This window comes from Enhydra lutris, unplaced genomic scaffold (genome assembly GCF_002288905.1).
Source record: "Enhydra lutris kenyoni isolate GAN:26980312 unplaced genomic scaffold, ASM228890v2 scaffoldscaffold27, whole genome shotgun sequence".
In the NCBI taxonomy this organism is placed as follows: domain Eukaryota; kingdom Metazoa; phylum Chordata; class Mammalia; order Carnivora; family Mustelidae; genus Enhydra; species Enhydra lutris.
Window position 1 is genome coordinate 19,651,543 of NW_019154111.1, and position 22,140 is coordinate 19,673,682.

At 37.1% G+C, this 22,140-nt stretch overlaps 1 protein-coding gene across 3 annotated transcripts in view; it reads left to right on the forward strand.

Moving 5' to 3' along the window:
- LOC111152006 (family with sequence similarity 3 member C) overlaps window positions 1-22,140 on the forward strand; it is a 51,445-nt gene that overhangs the window by 13,893 nt on the left and 15,412 nt on the right. For all 3 annotated transcript variants that reach the window (XM_022510268.1, XM_022510270.1, XM_022510269.1), the window contains exons 3-6: window positions 2,784-2,888; window positions 11,140-11,169; window positions 12,538-12,661; window positions 21,280-21,338. In XM_022510268.1, the coding sequence (XP_022365976.1) occupies window positions 2,784-2,888; window positions 11,140-11,169; window positions 12,538-12,661; window positions 21,280-21,338 (318 nt within the window). The remainder of the gene's footprint in view (window positions 1-2,783; window positions 2,889-11,139; window positions 11,170-12,537; window positions 12,662-21,279; window positions 21,339-22,140) is intronic.

Below are 22,140 nucleotides of genomic sequence, written 5' to 3' on the forward strand. Positions count from 1 at the left end.
ATTCATTCTTGTTGAAGTTAAATTTTCATTTGGTTCATTTCTCCAATTCTGGCAATTAATTCCAAGGTTAATTGATAAATAATTATTCACTGAGTACTTATTTTATGTTTGGCACTGTTCCTAGTGTAGGTCTTGAAGGGATTGGTTTTGATGAGCAGAGAGAGAAAATTAGCTGTTAATTTATTGCCTTTAGTGTGATTAATCTCTTCTAATTTAAGAAAATCTGGTTGCTTTGAAATATTACTATAGCCTTTCTTTTTACAGTAAGGCAACAGTGTCTAAAGAGGATGCTTTTTGGTTTGTGAAAAATAGGGATACACTCAGATTAGTGCAGTCCATGGCTAGAAGGAAGAGAGAATCTTACAGAAAGTTAAGAATGGGGGGACTGTGGTGTGGTATGGTCAGGCCCCTTTATGTCCAGAGTTGGATGGTAACTAGCTCTGGAGGAGACCTCTATGTAACGGAAGTTCTAGAACTCTACCAGTATGGAGGTGCTAGTCTGTGCTAGTCTTCACCTGCCTGCTCCTCTCTGGGACTATCTGTTTATTCTGTTACCAGCACATTTCTCCATCTCGAACTTCTCCCTGCCTTAGAGCTTTTATATCCTCCTAGTTCCTCTGATATTCTGTTGTCAGTGACTAGGTCTTGGTTGAAGACTCCCTTCCGCTACTAACTAAGTATGTGACCTTAGGCAAGTGACCTAAAAATTTTCAGCCTTGATTTCTTTTCTGTAAAATAAAAATGATACCTTGAAAAGCTGTGTAACTGCGATTGTGCTTATATAGCATTTAGCTCTATGGAAGGCACTCAATAAATGGTGTGTGTGTGTGTGTGTATGTGTGTGTTGTATACGCGGATGTATATATGTACATGTGCGTGTATCTGATGTCTGTGGTGTATATAGCTTGTCTAGTGTAGGCTCAGGTCTCACTTGGTATTGAATTTAGTCTAGAACTTTGATGTATTATAACCTTGATATTTTATTCATTTTAATATTTTAATCTTAAACTAACGGTTTCATGTATTTGCTGTAAGGGACAGGGAAAAGTTATCTTTGGTTGCACATGCTCGTGATTGCTAGGAAATGAGTGGTGAAGACTGTCATGTGATACACAGTCTTCAAGACTTTGGTCTTAAGTGATCACGAAGGAATGTGTCACCTCTCACCATTCATCTGTTTAGCAAACACTTGGTGAGAGTGCGACTATGTCCAGGCACTCTGCTAGATCCTTGGGGGTAAGAGCTCAAAGCCTGTTGGTATTCTGCTCTTTTCTGCACTAAACATGTAAGCAACTTGTAGTTGCTTTTGAAAATAAGTGATTTTTGGAGGGGAGAAGATCAGAAGCAGGAGGTGCGGGGGTTGATTTGGTTAGTAGTGAGCTTCTTCCCCACCGTCTCATTTCTGTGTTTTTGGAGCGTTTCTAAATAGAAACAAGGAGCTCTGTGAAGCCAGCACTTCTCAGTGGTCACTGGCCCTTGGCGAGCATCCGCAGTCCATTCTCTTCCTGCTCCTTGAAGGATATAGTCCTAGTTGTTTTGGGTTAGGAAATTAGAATGAACATACAGTCCTTTATTCTTCCTTACCTACTGAGTTGAATTTTGGCAGTGTTTTAGGGGAATGTGGTAATTTGGTGTCAGAACGGAGTACTGTACCAAGCACCGGGCCCTGTCAGGATCCCTGGATTCTGGGCCTTCTGCTGCTACTGAGTTATTTGTTATCATGTGCAGTTGCCTGATCTCTGGTCTTTTGTGTCCTTAAGGGTGGGGAGATGCCTGTTGATCCCACCTGCCTATTCTAGATCAATATAAAGTAAACTTTTGGTAAGAGAGGGCAATGGAGATGGTACAGGCAAATATTAGTTTTGTTCCTGAATAACTAATGAGATGCTCTGTGATTCTAGGGGAAAGAGGAGGATGTTTCTTCCCTGCCATTTTCCATTTCCTTTCCTGTCTTACACTTTTTTTTTTCTTTCCTAGATTTGCCTAGCTGTGGGAGCAAAAGACTAGTCATCGGTTCCTGTTAAGCAGTCGGTTAGCTAACAGTAGGCAGTGCTAACTCTGTAGGGCGCTCAGAAATGGTTAAAGATAGGAAGGTCTGAAAGTCTACAGGTGTGTCTTGATGGAGCGTATCATGAAATTGCACTATGAAGCGTAGGTGACAGGTGCCAGATGAAGTCCTCTGGGATTCGGGGAGGCTAAGTAGAAGGATGGGTACTGTCGTGCGCCATCCTGGGAGCACTTGTCGGCTCTAAGAGACAGGTGTTTTGGTGATAGGACAGTAAACCTGTTTCATTCCACTTGAGAGTTCCTTCCTTAGCATCATGGCTGTTGCCGTGGCAGCTCCACAATGTCCAGTGTTTTTGCGTTACCCCTGTAGAGCATTGCCCTTTAAATTTGGAAAGGATTAAGACCGTAGTTGGTGATGGTGTTCCATTTGCCATGGTACTTTGGTGTAGTCAGCCAGCCCTTGATAGCAGGTTTGGTTTGTTGGTGGTGGTGGTGGTGTGGTTTTGTTTTTTTCATGAGAAAACTAGGCAGATGAGTCAAGCAGTCCTGGGTTTGGGCTGCGAGCCAATCTGATAATTCTTTGATCAGGAAAATCCCTGACCCCGGTGGATGGTTGGTGCAGTTTGTGTTGTAACTCCAGTAAAACTAAGATCCAATAGGTAAAATTTATTAGTTTTAAGAAATTTTTTTATAAACTTAAATTTTTTATGAAAATGCATTCATAAAAGTTGTGTGGTCTCATGAGCTCATGCTGAATTATTTCTGCCCTTTTCTAGGTGCTGCGAAGTTGATGGTAGCTGTGGCAGTATTTTTACTGACATTTTATGTTATTTCTCAAGTATTTGAAATAAAAATGGATGCAAGTTTAGGAAATCTATTTGGTAAGTTCCATTTTTTCCGCCTTTCTTAAGTCTTACTTTTGATTGGTTGTCTATACATGTTTACCAGTTATCAGCTTTGAGTCACTCTGCTGTTTAGTCTGTCTAGAAAAGAAAATGTAATTATATCAATAAGTGTGACCCATTAGAATATTCTAGAATATACAATAGGAAGTCTTAAAATTAATTTGGGATAAAGCATGAATCTTATATTCAACGTTCTGAGTAGATTTAATGGGGTCTATTTCATTCATGTCTAGGACATTAATCATGGCATTCTAAATGAATATCCTGGAAGATAACACGCACTATTCAAGTCGGGTGCTAGAAAACTTGGAACCAAATCTAGCTGTCAGCTCGCAAGTGGAATCATGATAATGCATTTTAAATACCAGCCATAGAAATCCATCTTGCTTTCCTACCTTTATTTCCTCCTGCATCATTTTTCTCTCTTTACCAATTTATTTAATGCTATATTATAAACATACCATTGTAAGCTACTTTAACTCAGTTTTTAAATAAAATTCTTAAGTTAGAAAAAGAAATTAACTTTTGAAACGTTTGAATAAGCTTTGGTTGAAGCATTGTTTAAGGTATTAAAAAATTATGCATGAAAAGTGAGAATATGAAACCTAGAAACAGTATTTTGACCCATGAGTCAGAAATCTGTTGGAACAACTTTGAGATCTCTGGAATAGTGAGTTTTGCTTTCCATAAATTAGTATTTGGAAAGGATCCCAAAACCTCGTTCACTTCTTCTCACATCAAGTTTCAAGACTCCCATGAACCGGTAGTCCTCTAGCTTTAATATCAAAGGAATCTCCCTGGCTTTTTGGTATGCAGACTTGGATTCAGTGTCTGGGATGGGGCCTGAGAGTCTGTATTTCTAACAAGCTCCCAGGTGATGCTGAGGTTTCTACTCACACATAACATACTGAGTATCATAGCTTTAGACAATTCTGTTCTGTAATCATCAGTTTCTGTATAAACATTTTCAGGTGACTTTTCTTGAAATAACTACTTAAAAGTACTTTTTATATTGCACTGAATTCTGTCTTTTATACTCCCCAGTAGTATCAGTGCACTGACCTTCTGTCTCCTGGAGTGCTCTTCCATACTGACGAGCTCTCAAATAGTTAAACCGCAGTCATCCTCCTTCAGTCCATCTTTTTTTGTAAGTTTTCATCTCCAATTATGGAATTCCCCATTTTGAACCATTTCTCTCAGTGTACTGGCTATTTTCCTCCTGAACCATCTGTTTTTCAACACCCATTTAAAAAATGTATCCGGGGAGGGGGGGGGCGCCTGGGTGGCTCAGTTGGTTAAGCGTTTGACTCTTGATTTTGGCTCAGGTCATGATCTCAGGGTCGTGAGATCCAGCCCCCTGTCAGGCTCCACACTGGGCATGGTACCTGCTTAAGATTCTCTCTCTTCCTCTCCCTCTGTCTGCCGCCTAAAAAAAAAAAAAAATCTATCTCTCTATCTCTAGGATCCAGCATCGAGCAGTCATTACAAAGTACAGTGACATTTGACTTCTGCCTACTTCTGTTGCTCTGAAGAGGCCAATCTGGTGTCCTTTGAGGGCACAGCTGGTTCAGTTGAATAATGGGGCATAAAAACCCTGAAGGCATTGAGGACTTGTTCAGGGTCACTGTTGAAACAATGTGTATGGCCAGGTCACCTAAGAAAGATTGATGGTAAGGGAAGAAGATTATGGAGTGGTAGTTTGAGGCAGAAGCAAGTTGAATGTTTTTTTCTTTTTTGAAGTAATGTAGAGACTCACTTGTCTGTAGGCTTTGGGCAAAGATTCAGGGAATTACATGTCCATGGATGAGACTAAACAAACAAGAAACAGAGGGTCCTTGAAAGAAGGGAGGCAGTGAGGAATTTTAGAGGCAAAGTGGGAGGTTTGGGGAGTAGGGAAGGAAAAAAATGAAACAAGATGGGATCGGGAGGGAGACAAACCGTAAGAGACTCTTCCTCTCGCAAAACAAACTGAGGGTTACTGGGAGCAGGGCGGGGTAGGGAGAGGGTGGTTGGGTTATGGACATCGGGGAAGGTATGTGCTATGGTGAGTGCTGGGAAGTGTGTAGTAAGCCTGATGATTCACAGACCTGTGCCCCTGGGGCAAATAATACATTATATGTTAATAAAAAAATTAAAATTAAAAAAAGAAGGGAGACAATGGGACCATTGGTGCGTATTAAAAAAACTACTTTGAGAAAAGGCCCACTGTTTTCAGAGAAGAGTCTTGGGCAAAGCCCCAGCCAGCGCTTGCCCCAGTTTGGCTCTTCATCTCCAGTCCGGACCGTCTGGTGAAACATCACAGGGACCTTCCATGTCTGTGTCTCGTCCGTGGTATCTGCCTGTTTCATCGCTGCCAGAGCAGTTCTCTTAATAGTCATGAACCTTTAGTACTTCCGACGACTGGAGAGTAAAATCAGAGTCTCTGCTTAGGATGCGGCACCCTCAACCTGCCTCAGCCCTTCTCACCTGTTCTCTGCCCCTCCCCTCCTCACCCCGTGCCTCTCACTCCCTGCGCCACCGGTCAGCCCAGCATCCGTAGACACACACCCCGGCCTTGCTCCGGCCTGTTCCTCACGCTGCCCGTCTTTCTCAGCCCCCCTTCCTCCGTTAATCCTTCTCGTTTCTCAGAACTGCATAAATGCCCCTTCTGAGATAAATTAGATTTGAATCTCCCTCTTTTCCTATTAGAATGTGTAACTTCTTTTTTTGAACTGTTAGTTCATAATGCATAGTATTTATGTCTCAATTCGGCACTGATTTTATTCTGCCTTACGTAGAATAATGTCATTTATTTTCCATGTATCTGTTTACCCTTATTAGAGAATGACTCTTAAGGGCAGTAACACCTTGGTGCTTCACCCGGCTCTCGTGCTGGGCCGTGCACGTAGATGGTACACGCTGATTGAATGGAGAATGAATGTAGTTTTTTTGAGGATTTTTATTTGAGGATTAGGATTTTTACGTGGGGAGGAACAGTATTTCCAAAGTGGGATTCATTTAAAACTATAATAGTTGAAAAGCCACTGGTAGTCTGCTATGAACAGAGGCTGAGCTACTTTAACTAGGATAGTTGTCTCTTAATTTTCATTTTGATTTTTCCTAATTTTGGGAATCTGTAAGGTTTTATTGTGTGTTTTAGGTAGTGGATTTACACTTTCTTAGGGCAGATGGCTTATTTTGGTATCATAGCTGAAGTCATACACTGTATCCACAAAACCTTACTGGATTCCAATTTATTGAGTTGTTGAAAATTTAATTTGTTATATTTTAATTCTCATCATAGAATTAATTGAGCAAAGATGGAGATAGGGTTGTCTTTTTCATTTACTTGGCATCGAACTCAATTTACCAAAGGATGATTGATAAGTTTAACTCAACATTAGAATTGTTTCTATAATCAGTATACTGGTGGGTCTGATGAGGTGAACTATAATAGTTCTTTTGGTGGTGAATTTTTCCTTTTTTTTTCCCCCCCTGTGTGGATATAATAGCTTATTTGATAGTTTTATAAATTTAGATTCAGGTTGATTGTATAGTGCTGTTACAGAAAAAATGAACTTAATTCTAGAATGGAAGAATGAAAAGTGTTGCTCACAATTAGTTGAGATTACTAAAATACATTGTGATTTTTTTAAAAACAAGTTTTTCACACAACTTTTTGAGATACTTGTGGGTAGATGCACATGCATTCGTGAGAAGTAATACGTAGAGATCCTGCCTAGGATCTTACATAGTTTCTCATATTGGTGACATCTAGCAAACAAACGATCTATAATATCACAACCAGGATATCAATGTGGAAACAACATGTGAGTTTTAGTAATGATTGCATTTTAACAGTGTTAATTTTCAGCATAGATACTTAACAACTAGTGAATGTATTATACACATTCCAAATTATTTTTGTAATATATAACTAGAGTACTTACTGTTCTTTTGAAGTTCTATTGAGTTGATTTATCTTTACCCTTTCAGATTTAAACCATTGAAGTGGTATAAACATCAATTACTTGACATTATTAAAAACTAAAGTATGAAATCGTCCTGATTTCTGTAGCTTGACTTGTTGAACAGCATTCATTGATGAAACCCAAATCTGAAAAGAAAATTCTAAGTGAATTCATTTTCTCAGCTTATCCGATTAAGAGTAGATAATAATGATTAAGCCATTAACCTTTTTCTTGAAGAAAGTAAGTGTTCAGATTCTACTTGATATGTTACTTATTTCACATATATTGGAGACCTTTGTTTTTCAGTCATTTTAAATTATTTTTTAAGAATTGTTCAGTGATCATATAGGCCGTAGAAACAACCGGTAATTTGAAAATTAAATTCAGTTAACGTAAAAGATTCAGCAGTGAGCTTCTTTAGCTTTCCAAAGATATTTTATATCTAAACCATGTAAAAGTTCAGTTTATCTTGATGCAATTTAATCTTGAATTATTTATGATAAATTTTCCACATTAAAAATAAAGCGGTACCTGGCTGTTTATTTTCTTAAAATATAAAATTTTTAAACTTAAAAAAATGCAAAGCAAATAAAAAAATGTTTATTATTGTCCCTTAAAGTGAAAAGTTGTATATATTGAAAGAAATCAAGAATTAAAGCTGTCAAGGTAGTCGCAGGAATACAAGTTGCAGGGAAGGAGGGATTTTTGCTGACATGCTGTGCCTGTACTCTAATGTGGAGAACATCCTGTTTTATTTGTGAAAATTTACCTGTTTGGCTCTCAGGTGTTAAAATTCTCAGAATTTCAGGCTTAGTAGAGGGCTTTTGGTTTTGATAAAAGATAAAAATTAGTTTTCATCCGGTCTGGAAAGAAAAGTCTTTCCAAGAGTTGTTTGTTATTTAAAGATTTTATTTATTTATTTATTTATTTATTTATTTATTTATTTATTGCGAGAGAGAGAGAGAGAGAGAGAGAGAGCGCGCGCATGTGCGGTCGAGTGGCGGAGGTACAGAGGGAGAAGAGAGAGAATCTCAGGAGGACTCAAGCTGAGTGTGGAGCCCAGCGGGCCTCGATCTCAGGAGATTGTGGATGCCCTGAGCTGAAATCAAGATTTGGGTGCCTAACTGACTGAGCCATCCAGGTTCCCCTGTTTGTTTGGTTTTTTTTTAAACCTTTAGCATCTTTTCTCTTTACTCTTACACAAAGTAAATGGAGGAGAAGTTATGTATTTAAAAGCCTGATGATTAAGAAACTGGTTTTCCCTAAATCCTATCCCAGTAACATTTTTTGAATTGAATAGCATTTATCCCTCTCTTCTTTTTTTTTAATCTCAAATTTTACAAGCAAACTAGTTTGACCATGTTATAGGCTCATCCCTGACTTTTCTTCTACCTCCCTTTACTCAGCCACACTCTTCTCTGGGCATTAGTTGATTATTGATGTCTCTAAATTCTGTCGTCAGCCCCCTGACTTTAAATCCAGTGACTTCTCTGGGTGGCCTTATCCTTTGTCAACTTTCCTGTTTGTATCTTCATCCCAGATCTCATTTAGAGCTGGGTTTGAGACTTTCCCACTTGGATCTTCTCCAAGTATCTAAAATTGACAGGTCCAACACTGACCCATTCCCTACCCCTATCTCCTCACTAAGCTATGAGCATCTGAGTGCAGACATGGTGTTTTTATTCATTGGTTCATGTGAATGAATAAATGAAGACTTCTAAAGCCAATTGTCCAAGAGGTAAACTTGATTTCTCCCTTTCCATCATCCCTCCGTCTGGTCTGTTCACAAGCCCCGTCAGTGTTGCTTCCTTAGTTGTTCTGAACTGGTCTACTTGTTTCAAACCTACAGTCATTAACCTTTGTTCTAGCTGCTGCATGCTTTAGCAGCATCCTTGCCCTTGTGGACCCTTTGCCCTGGGAGTCTTGAATCATCTGCAGTCAGAAGGGTTGTTCTGAAAGCTCCCTGTTCTGACTTCCTGCTCTGAGCAGGACTAGCAGTTTTTATGCATGTGATCAGAGGACCTCGGACATTTCCCATTTTGTAATGCAGCATGAGTTTGGGTGCTAGAGTGAAATAGGACTTTGAAAATTATTTCTGGGGGTGGCTGGGTGGCTGAGTGGGTGAAAGCCTCTGCCTTCAGCTCAGGTCATGATCCCAGCGTCCTGGGATAGAGCCCCACATGGGGCTTTCTGACAAGCAGGGAGCCTGCTTCCCTTCCTCTCTCTCTGCCTGCCTCTCTGCTTACTTGTGATCTCTGTCTGTCAAATAAATAAATAAATAAAATCTTTAAAAAAAATGATCTCTGCCAGTTATTAATTATGACTTGAAACAAATCGAATCAGTAAACCTCTCAGTTCCCCGTTTCTTTCTCTTTGAAACAGGGATGATGATTGAATCAGTAATATAGGCAAAAATACTTGGTAATACCCAGCATATATGAATGAGCTCTGTTATATTACCTCTGTTCTAATCCCACTGTCTTTCTTGTATCTTGTTACCATAAGTTAAGCATACCAGAATTTCTGATTTGAACAGTGTTTTTCGGTAAATATCTTAACACCTGCATCTGATGATATGTGTTTGTTCAGGGCAAAGTGAAGTTGAGACTATCTAGTGTTTATGCTGCTAATCTCTCTTTGGGCTTTTATTTTCTTGTTTACAAAAGTGAGAGCGTTGGACCAGGTGATCTCTAGAATTGATGTTTCCCTTACTTTTATGACATAATTAAGGAAATTAAAAGAATGAGCCTAGTAGTCCCAGGACTCTAATTTACTAAGTAATTTTTTTTCTTCAAGTCTTTGTCCTTATCCATGAATACTTTTTGTACTTCTAGATAAGGCTTGTGTTTTTTTGCTTTATTTCATGCATTAGACTTTCTCCATGTTACTCCATTGCCTTTATGATTTCAGTGGTGCATAATATTCTGAGTGTTTTATAGAGTTAACGAGCCTTCATTTACTTGGTCATTTTCAACCCTTTTTAAATATTTACATCTTTAACTTTCTGTTCTCCAATTTGAGTTCTGGACTTACAGGAAGTTCTCAATTATCTAAAATAGTACAGAACTAAAAACCCAGGGGCTATTTATAGTCAAACAGCTGACAAATATTTGTGACACCACATACTCATTAGCAAAATCAGGAAGCGGCTGCCCACAGTACTATTGATGATCTGAACTGTTATCCCCTAGGCTGGGATCAGATGTTAGTGCTTTTAAAAAGCTCTAAATGTAGATGGCCATGTTGAGATCTACTGCATTGAAGTTAAGATTTAATCATAGGGTTCTGGCTTCCTTGAACTGATAAATTATAAAAGTCTTAGTAGTTGACCTTATTTTGTTTATTATACCTAACACATTTCTATTCTAGAGAAATTAAACTCACCACCACCATCCCTCTTGTGTTCCCTATCCCCCGAATCTCCTAGCCTAACCACTGAGATAAGTTCATGTATATGCTCCAGGACTTTATGTGCATGTGTACACAACACCATACTAGTTACTGAGTGTATATTTAAGGTCATTTAAAGGGAAGTTTGAAATAGTGTGTGATATCAGTTACATGTGAAATCTAAAAAGGACAAACTCAGAGAAACAGTAAAATGGTGGTTAGCAGGGGTTGGGAGGGAGGTAAGGGGGAGACTTCGCTCAAAGGGTTTAAACTCCCAGTTATAAGATTAATAAGTTTGGGATCTCTAATGTAGCATGGTGATTATAGCCGATATTACTGTATCATATATGTGAATGTTGATTAGAGAGTAGATCTTAAATGAAAGAAATGGTAACTGTGTGAAGGGAAGGAGGTGGTAGCTAATACTATACTGGTTATCATTTTGCAGTTCATAGATGTATCAGGTCAGCATATGGTATGCCTAAACTTACACAGTGTTCTATGTTGATTATGTCTCAAGAAAACTGGAAAAAATTGAAAAAGAAATTTAAAAAGAGATTAAGTTTGTAAGGTATCTTTCTGATTGGGATTAAAATTATAACTAGAAATAAAAATAAAATGTAAAGAAAGAATAAAATGTTCTATCAGTAATAAAATACTACCATCCGTAATTCCTCTGAATAATTGTTTGTAATGAGTTTTGTAGTTACTTTCAAATTTTTTCTTTAGAGGGATATATTCTGGGTTTTTTTTTTTATTGTATACCGAGCAAGAATTCATGCACTTTCATTTTTATGAGTCTGTTAGTTCCAAATATATTTAAAAAGTGAACACTTGACAGTAGCTTTATTCCTTCTAACAAAGAATACCTTTTCTTTTTTTCCTAGCAAGGTCAGCATTGGACACAGCTGCACGTTGTAAGTATTTCATTTAAATATTTTGCACATGGTTTATTCTGTTTTATCTTAGGCATATGAGGACTTGTATTCAAACAATGGAGAGATTTCAGCTTGAGCAAAATTGAGTTAAAACTTTTTAAGTTACAAGGATGCTGTTTCACTGGACCACTCAACATTCTTGGTATATAACAGTATTCATAATGGATGTTTTGTTTTATTTGTGTTTTTAGTTTGGTATATAAGTACAGAAAATGTGTGAAAGAAGAATTCCTTGTTAGAAGTAGAACATGAGCAGGTATTCAGTGATGTGTTAGGCTTTTTACTCATTCTAGAGTTAACCATGCGTTGTGAGTATATGGACTAGAAATGTCAAGCAGCAATTCAAAACCTCCCCCATACTGAATTTGTTTTAAAAGATGTACTTATTGGGGCGCCTGGGTGGCTCAGTAGGTTAAAGCCTCTGCCTTCGGCTCGGGTCATGGTCCCAGGGTTCTGGGATCGAGCCCCGCATCGGGCTCTCTGCTCAGCGGGGAGCCTGCTTCCTCCTCTCTCTCTGCCTGCCTCTCTGCCTACTTGTGATCTCTGTCTGTCAAATAAATAGATAAAATATTTAAAAAAATAAATAAATAAAAGATGTACTTATTTATATTAGAGGGAGAAAGAGAACAAGCACGAGCAGGAGGAGCAGAAGGAGAGAGAGAAAGAATCTTAAGCAGATTCCGGGCTGTGCGCAGAGCCCTATGCGGAGCTCAGCCTCAAGACCCTGAGATCATGACCTGAACTGAAACTGAAAGTCTGTTGCTTGACTGACTGTGCCACCCAGGTGCCCCTCCCTATCCTGAATTTTAAAAATAAACTTAAAAATAATTAGAAGGGAGATGGTTGGGGGATGGGCAAAAAAGGGTGAAAAGGAGTAGGAGAAATAAACTCCCAGTTTAAAAATTAACAAGCCAGAGGAATAAAAGCTGTAGTGTAAAGAATATAATCAGTTTTATTTTGTTAGTGTTGTATGATGACAGATGGTAGCTACACTTGTGAGCTTAGCATAATAACATAGAGGATTGTTGAATCACTGTGTTAGATCCCCGGAACTAATGTAACCTTGTTTACTAAATCAAATTTAAAACTTTTGAAAAATAAAAAAAATTAGAGAAAATACATTTATACGTAAGGATCAATTGCTTGTTTCATTTATGTCAATTATTAGCTTGTTTCCTGGGAAGTTCTGTTTTTTGTTTTGTGGTTTTTTTGAAACCCTCAGGGGAAAAGAAAGTCATGTATTTTAAGATATGTATTTGTTTTTACATAATACTCTTTGTGGTTTAAGATAGGAAACAAACTGATTAGAGTCTACTAATACATTTTTTAAAAAATTTCTCCCTAAAGCTACAAAACCTCCCAGATATAAATGTGGAATCTCAAAAGCTTGCCCTGAGAAGCATTTTGCTTTTAAAATGGCAAGCGGAGCAGCCAATGTGGTGGGACCCAAAATCTGTCTGGAAGACAATGTGTAAGTATTTATCAGTTGGGAAGTATATGGTGTGGTATTAAATTATAACAAATTGAACCTGAGTTTAATGGATCTTTTGAAAATGTATTGGGCGTATATAAAGAAAAGTGATTTCAGTTTTCATGATACAATTTTTTCTCCCTCAAGTTTAAAGAGCCTTAAAATTCTGAAATTTCATATTAGAGTGACATAAGAATGCAGCATTTATCCAGCTTCATGTGAAAACAAGGGATTTCCTCTGTGTGAATCCTCTCAATCTGTGCTGTCCCATCTGGTAGCCATAGACACGTGCAATGCTTTAATCCTGATTCTTAAGTAATCTGGGAAAAATTAATTCATTTAAGTGAATTAAAATTTAAAAAGTTAGTGCCTCAGTCACTCTAGCCACATTTCAGGTGTTCGGTAGCTACCCGTGGCTTGTGCCTGCCCAGCTGAATACACAGCATTTCCACTGTCGCAGGAAGTCCCATTTGACAGCACTGTGCTAGGTAATGAATGCGCTGTCTCACGATCCCTTTGTTTTAACTGTGTGTGAAATAACCCAGTACTGACCTCCCCCTGTTGCGACACACAGCTGTTTGCCACTAAGTGGAATGGTTTTCTGTACTGAGATGCTCTACCAAGTAAATGTTTAAGTTTTTAGTCTCCTGCCTTAGGGTTGACTGTCACTTGTATGCGAAGTTGGTGTCTGAAATCACAAGGCCTCCTTTTAGTGGGTTGCCTTGAATCTGCTCTTCCCTGGAAAATGAGGTGGATGGGCTGTGCCGAGCAGCGGGTGTGATGCAGAGCCATGGGGGTGGGTGAGATGAGGTTGAGGAATAAGGGCCAGGCCAGTGGGAACTTAAGGGCCGTGCAGGTAAGGAGATGGCATCTTTTTTTCTGAGTGTTTGAGTCCTTGAAGATTTTCAGATTCTGGCATGTCATGATTTCATTAATGTTGAAAAAATTATATTTATGTTGAAAAAATATAATAATTATTATGATGTATAAAATGATTTGAGAAGCAGAATAGAGAGAACAACTGGAAAACCTTTGCCAGTTGCTTCCAAAGCTCTTTGACTCTGCCCCTCTCCACAATGGTTACAGAGTTTTTTTCATGCACATTCACTAAATATATAAATAGATCTAAAAATATGTAAGTAGAAATTTTAATATTTTCCTGCACATGCCCTGAGTCATGCACACTCATTTTGGAGATGACCAGTCCAGATCAGTGCTTCTGAGTGGGGATGATTTTTCTCCCCGGGGGGCATTTATCAAGATCTGTAGGTGTTTTGAAAGGTTGTAGCTACAGTGGCACTACTTGTGAAGGCTGGCATGCTCTGACGTGTTCCCCCAGTGTGGCAGGACGGCCTTTCTACATGAGTTATTAGGTCCATAATGTCATCATAGGCTGAGTTTGAGATACCCCAATATAGACAAAAGATGATATTAAGATTCAGGGGTGGTTATGGTTTTAAGGACAGATTAGGTGCATCAGATATATTTTGGAGATTAACATGGATTTCAAACTTCTCATTAGTTTGGAATAGAAAATCCTGTGTATAAACATCAAGTGTCACCAAATACAGAAATTGTAGCTTCTTTTTATTTTGCTTTAGAGAACCCATTATACAGCTTTTATTTTAGGCATGTACTCATTTGATTTCAATTTACATGAAGTTGATATTATGGTAATACCTCACCTTTTATTATAATCTTAATGTTTGGTATAGGAATATATAGCAAACTATTTTGATGGATTTGTTCATTTGCTTTACCTTGAGGATATTTTTGACTATAAGGATCAAGAGGTAAAATCAAGGAGAGGGTATAAGTACTTATATAACCATTTAAAGTATAACCATTTAAAAATACAAAAACCATTCTAAGCTCATAAATAATAAAACCAAAAAAACAGGCAGTTGGCTAGATTTGTCCCAGGGGCTTTAGTTTGTTAAACCCTGCTCTAAACTAATCATTTTAAGATGTGGTAGTTAAAACATAAACTAGGCCTTTGAAACAAAACTATGTTCAAAGATGTGGAATCTGTCTATAGATTATATAGTATTTTCTTTAGATTTTTGTCTGGAGGTGTGGAATGGTGGTGGGGGAACCTTCATGAAAGATAAAAGAAAACATTTCCACTTGTGTTAATAAGACTGGTTTATATATTTATAAACTTACATATTTAAAAATCTTCAGTAGTTTGTCATTTGCTAGTTACAGGTTTTCCCTGACTTCAGGTTTTAAAACTTGATTGGCTGCTGCCCTCTTGTGGGAAGCCTGTGCCGTACTCCTCCTTTGTTGCCTGTGTTTCTCTGCTTTGAGAGACGCAGCAGCATGCTCCATGATGGGGAAGACACTGGGAAATTGTAGTTATTACCTATTAAGACACCGGGGTACATAATTATTAATGTAACAGGTTAATCATAGCTGTTGCTTCTTAACATTAATGATGGAGTTCGGGAATATATTTCTCACAGGAGCAGAGCAAATGCATTTTGAAACTCCCCTCTTTTGGGCAGCACATTTAGGTGGTTTCCTTTCCACATTTAGTTGGCTTACCTTTCAGAACTACTCTTGAATACACAAGGAAAAAAGTCTATGCTTAATTACATGTAAATTTTAGAGAATGAAAAGTGAGATTTTGGAAGGCAGATATGCAATTCATATGGTTAAATAGTTAAGTGCTACTAAGCTTTTCAAAATCAAATTTTTATGCTTCTTTTTAAATGGAACTTCAAGTAGAGTTATTTTTTTTTAACTCTGTATTTTGAAATAATTATAGAAATCACAGGCAATTGCAAAGATCGTATGGAGTAGTCCTGTGTATTCTGTACCAGTTTCCCCATGATTGTATCTTAACTAGAGGTAAGTATCAAAGCCAGGAAAATGGCATTGGTACAGTGTGTATCATTTTATCACATGTGTAGATATAGGTAGCCAATACAGCAATTAAGATGCAGAATTAGCCTATTGCCACAAAGATCTCTTTTATACTACCCTGATATCATCACCCCCCAGAATCACTGACCCCTGGCAACTACTCATCTGTTGATCATTTCTGTCATTTTGATGCTTTGAAACGTTATAGAAATAGTATCATAAAATATGTGACCGTATGAGATTGGCTTTTTTCTGTTTGTTTTTATCTATTTTTTTTTTTAATTACTGCAATTTGAGGGTTCTTGTGATACATTCTAGATATGAATCCTGTTGTCAGATACGTGGTTTGTGGCTGTTTCCTCCTAACCTATAGCTTGTCTAGATGTCATTTTCACTGGGATCTTTCGTAATGCCAAAGTTTGCAGTTTTGATTAGTTCCAATTTATTTATTTTTCTTTCATGGATGTGCTTTGTTGTTTGTTCATGGATTGGTGTCAGGTCTAAAAATCATTCATGGAGCCATAGGTTTCAAAGAGGTTCTTCTGCATGATTTTCTAAAATTTTTATAGTTTTATGTTTTACATTTAAATCTATGATCCATTCTACACTAATTTTGAAAAAAGAATGAGATGTAGGTTGAGGTTCAGTTTTGGCCTATGAATATCTAGCTGCTTAAGCACCATTTGTTGGAGTGACTATCCTCCCTCCATTGAATTGGTTTTGCTCCTATGTTAGAAAATAAGTTGGCTAAATTTCGACTGATGCATTTTTTGGTTCCACTTGGCTTTGGGTTCTCTATTCATTCCATTGATCTGTATATTTATCTGTCCACTAATACCACATGCTCTTGATTATACTAGTTATGGAGTAAGTCTTTACATCAGGTAGAATAATTCCTCCCATTCCCCCCGCACCCCCACCAAATTAGGTACTTTAGTTTCTTTGCCTTTCCATTTACATTTTAGATAGCCTTGCCTCTATGCACAGAAAATCCTCCTGGGATTTTTTTTTAGGAACTGTGTGAAATCTGTATATTAATTTGGAGAGAATTGACCATCTTTACTATTCAGTTGATGAATATGGCATTTCTCTTTATATATTCTTCATTATCTTCCATTACCGTTTTTGTGGGTTTCAGCTTACAAGTCCTATACAAGCTTTATTAGTTTTATACCTAAGTATCCCCCATTTTTTGAGCAATTGTAGGTGGCATTGTATTTTTAATTCATATATTGTTAGCATGTAGACACACAATTGATTTTTGTGTGTCGGACTTGTACCTTGCTAAGTTAATTTATTACTGCTAGGAGTTTTGTTTTTGTTTTTGTAAATTCCTTGGGATTATCCATACAGACAAACATGTCATCTGCAAATAAAGACAACCTTATTTTTCCTTTCTGATTTGTATGCCTTTATTTTCTTCTCTTGCCTTATTGCATTGGCTAGGATTTCCAATGCTGTGTTGAACAGTAATGGTGAGAATGGACATTCTTGACTTTTTGCTGATCTTAGGGGAAAAAGTATTGTTCTTCACCATCCAGTATGATGTTAGGTATAGATTTTTGTAGATGTTCTTTATCAAGTTGAGGAAGTTCTCTGTTACTAGTTTTCTGGGATTTTTTTATCATGAATGGGTGTTGAATTTTGTCAAAATGCATGTTCTGTATTAAGGTGATTGTGTGATTTGTCTTTAATCTGTTAATATAGTAGGTTATATTAACTATTCAAATGTTAAAACACCTGTGTATCCATAGGCTAAACCTCACTTGGTCATGGTTTATGATTTTTTTAATATAATGCTGAATTCTATTTACTTGTTAAGGAGGATTTTTGCCTATATACTAATGAGGCATATTGGTTTGTAGTTTTCTCATGATGTCTTACTCTAGTTCTAGTATTGTAATACTGGCTTTATAGAATAAATTTGGAGGTATGCTGCTTTCTGAAAGTTTTTGTAGAGGTAGTGTTAATTCTTTCTTAAAAGTTTTTGGTAGAAGTCTCCAGTAAAACTGTTCAGGCTTGGAGATTTTCCAGAGAGGTGAGTTGATAAACTATGAATTCAATGTCTTTAATAGTTATAGGACTATGTAAATGATCTGTTTCATGATAGATGAATTGTGTTAGTTTGTACTTCTTGAGGAATTGGTCTAATTAATCTGAGTTGTCAAATTTACATGGGTAAATCCTTCATAGTATTCCTTAATCCTTTTGATGTCTGCAGGGTCTATAATGCTATCCCATTTCACTTTTGATATTGGTGATTTGTGTCTTCTCTTTTTTTCTGTCAGTCTTACTAAAGGACTGTTAATTTTATTGACCTTTCTAAAGAATAAGCTTTGTTTCATTGACTTTTGCTGTTTTCTTTCCTTCGCTTACTTTAGTTATATGGCATTCCTTTTAGTTAAATACTTAGTGTTATATATTCCTCTCTGTACTCTTTTAGCTATGCCTCACAAATGTTAATAAGTTGTATTTTCATTCTTTTCGATGTATTTTTTGATTTCCCATCAGACTTCCTCTTTGACCCATGGATTATTGAGAAGTATGTTGTTTAGCTTCCAAGTGTTTGGAAATTTTCCTGTTACCTTTCTGTTACTGATTCCATTGTGGTTGAAGAATACACTTGGTGTGATTTCAGTTTCTTTAAAAAATATTGAGGGGGCGCCTGGGTGGTTCAGTGGGTTAAAGCCTCTGCCTTTGGCTGAGGTCATGATCCCAGGGTCCTGGGATCGACCCCCACATTGGACTCTCTGCTCAGCAGGGAGCCTGCTTCCACCTCTCTCTCTCTTCCTGCCTCTCTGCCTACTGATCTTTTCCTGTCAAATAAATAAAATCTTTAAAAAAAAATGTTGAGGTTTATTTTGTGACTCATGATATGGTCTACCTTTAGTATATGCTCCATGGACACTTGAAAAGAATATGTATTCTTTTCTTGTTGGGTAGAATGTTCTTTAAATGTCAATTAGACCCTGTTGTTTAATACTGTTGTTGAGTTCTTCCATACTTTTGGTAATTTTCTGTTGATCACTTGTTGAGAGAGCACTGTTGATGTAACCAGCTGTGACTGTAAATTTTCTGTTTCTCCTGTCCATTCTATCTGGTTTTGAGTCACCCAGTTTGTACCTCAGTTGCCTGATATATACACATGCAGGTTTACTCTGTCTTGCTGAAGTGACCTTTTGATGATTATGTAATCTCCCTCTCTGTCTGGTAATTTTCTTTGCTCTGGGGTCTGTTTAATTGGTGTTAATAGAGCCGCTCCTGCTTTCTTTTGTTTAAGCAGCTTTATTGAGATATAATTCCCATGCCATACAATTCGTCATGTAAAGTATACAGTCGTGTTTTTAGTATATCCACAGATATGTGCAACCAACTCTACAGTCAGTCTTAGAACATTTTTATACCTCAAAAAAAAAATTATGTCCTTTAGTTGTCTTGCCCTTCTACCCCATTCCCATCTCATTCCACTCCCATCTCGTTCCACTCCCTTCTCCCCTGCCCCCCAACCAGCCCAAAGTAACCATATTTTACTTTCTGTCTCTGTAGAGTTACTTACCTGTTTTGGACATACTATATAGAAGGTATTATATCATATGTAGAGCTTCCTTTGTCATCAGCCTCTTCACTTAGCACAGTGTTTTCAAGGTTCATCCATGTAGCATTATCAGTACTTCATTCCTTTTTATGACGGAATAACCCTCCATCATGTATAGATCTATCACATTTTGTGTATTCGTTCGTCAGTTGATGGACATTTGGTTTGTTTCCACTTTTTGGCTATTATGAATAATGTTTCTATAAACATTTGTATAAAAGTTTTGTATGGTCATGTTTTCATTTTTCTTGTATACATACTTAGGACTGGATTTGGGTTCATATAGTAATTCTATGTTTAACTATCTGAGGAGCTGCCAGATTATTTTCTGAAGTGGCTGCCCCAGTTTACCTTCCAACAGCAGTGTAAGAGGGTTCCAGTTTTTCCATGTAACACTGCTTATTATCTGACTTACTGATTACAGCCATCCTGGTGGGTGTTGAGTGGTATCTTGTTGTGATTTCATTTTGCATTTCACTGATGATTAATGATTTTTAACATCTGTTTATTTGCTTTTTGGGCATTTGTGTATCCTCTTCAGGGAAATGTCTATTCAAACCTTGCTTATTTTTTTTAAATTGGATTCTTTATTATTGAGTAGTAATCCTTTGTTCTTCTGATTAGTGTTTACATGATTTTTCTTTTTCTACTCTTTCACATCATATCTACTGTGTCATTATATTTAAAGTAAGTTTCTTGACCTGAAACCATAAAACTAATCTAGGGAAAAAAGCTTTATGACATTGGTCTGGGCAATGAATTTTTTGAGTAAGACACCAAAAACCTAGGCAACAAAAGCAGAAGTAGACAAATGAGATTACATCAAACTAGAAAGCTTTTGCACAGAAAAGGAAACAATCAAGAGAATGGAAAGTCAACCCATTGAATGGGAAAAAAATTTTTTAACCATATATCTGATAGATTAACATCCAAAATATGTGAGGAACTCCTACCACTCACTAGCAAAAAACCAAATAACCTGATTAAAAAATGAGTAAAAGGCCTGAATAGACATTTCTCAAAAGAGGAATACAAATGGCCAACAGGTATATGAAGTGGTGTCTTACTCTTTAAATGAAATGTCATTCAGTGTTTGTTAGAACAGCATTCACCATCACTTGAAACCATACATTTGCTGCAGATCTAAGTTCTATGAAAATCAACATACTCTGTGAGAATCAGTTGGCTCTGTGGAATGTATAATGAAATATTAAAGCTTATATTATTTGTGAAATTGTGTGTTACAAAATCCTTTATATCAGTAAAGTTTATAATAAACTTAGGCACCTACCTGTATGTGTGTAGGTATGGATGTCCCATATATGGACATGGGTGTGTCTGTGTGTGTATTCCCATATATGCGTCCTTCCCTGTCTCCATCAACCTCAAACCAGTAGTTAATCATTGAATAGTACATCACTGGCAGTATTACTATTACCTTGAATGTTTAGAATTGCAGATACCTACAATTTTAGTTTACTAATCCTAATTCAGCACACTGAACCAATACAAGCAAATGTTCCACTCAACTCTTCTATTTCATAGAATCATGGTGGTCTGTAAGCTGTGACTGGGTGTTAATTACCTCAGATGTAACAATACAAGTGTCTGTGGTTAGATGCAGTAATTAAATGAATAGAAGATTCATCTGGGTACAGAGAAAATTTTACATTGATAATCACTAAGAATGTTCACAATTAGATGAAACTCTCCTTGCTTTCAGGTTATAAAAACATCTCACTTCTGTTTCATGTCACATGGATTTTGCAAAAAATAGATAAGAGATTATCAGTTGTTTGATCACCCTTTGAGAATGGTGCAAAATATGTGCACCATTGTTTTAAGGATTTTCTAAGATCCTATTTCATAACCTGACACCAAGTGGCAAAAAATGGTCTGGTACTTGGGTCCTGATACTTTTTAATATATTGATTTGTGAAATCTTAAGAACATTGCTTTAAAATTGTTTAATATTAGACTGTCTTCTCTGATGTAGTAGAGATCTTTTAATCTCCATTGCATTTCTTAAACAATTGTGTGTATATATAATATCCCCAACTTTTTTTTTTTTTTTTTCAGGCATGGCTTTATTTCTCTGATACATGTTTATGTAAAGTATCTAATTCTAAATTTTGTCTTGACTTTTCTCCTTCAGTTTAATGAGCGGTGTTAAGAATAATGTTGGAAGAGGGATCAATGTTGCCCTGGTAAATGGTAAGAATAATTGTACCTTACAGATATGATCAGTGGATATTCATGTGGCCCAAACTAAAATGCCCTCTATTATCAAAGGATCAAGTCAGAAAGTGCTACACTTCACACTAACGCCTTCTTCCCAACTTCCTCACATCCTCCTAAAAAAACCAACTATACATGGGGACCTGGTGTCTGAGTGTGCTTTCGTGGAAGCATCCCACTCGCTGTGCGGTGTGTGGAGAGTTTCCCGGGGGACTGTCAGGCTAAAACCCATCTAACATTAAATTGATGAATTCTGAAGATGTTGGATTCTAACACCGTGAAGACAGAGTGGCACAAGGGTGTGTAAATGACACAGGGGCTGGACTGATGGAAGGGGCGGGGAGAGGGATGAAGAATAAGAATTCATTGTAACTTTTCAGTATTGTCCACATTTGTCACTTATGTTCATTAGTGGAAATAAGTTCTTTGATTTCTGAAGGTCTCAAGTGTTCTTACAAAATCAAATCTGAAAATATGAACCCATGAGATAAGGCCTGACTGCATGCTTGTCTTTTTCTTCTGGTACAATAATCCTGTAAGGCTGTGTAGGGCGATTGGCAACCACAGCCACCTTGCCCAGTTCTCAGTCTAGGAAAATATTTTTTATTTCTTTCACGACAAAAGATAAGTTTCTGCATTTTTGCTTTCCTTATTTTCTTATATAGAAGGTTCTGTGTATATTTGTCTAATTGATAGCAAAAAAATACATTTTAAAAGGGAAATCTGAAAAAATTTTAAATGTTGGCTTTAATGGTAGAAAATGTCATCAAATCATCTT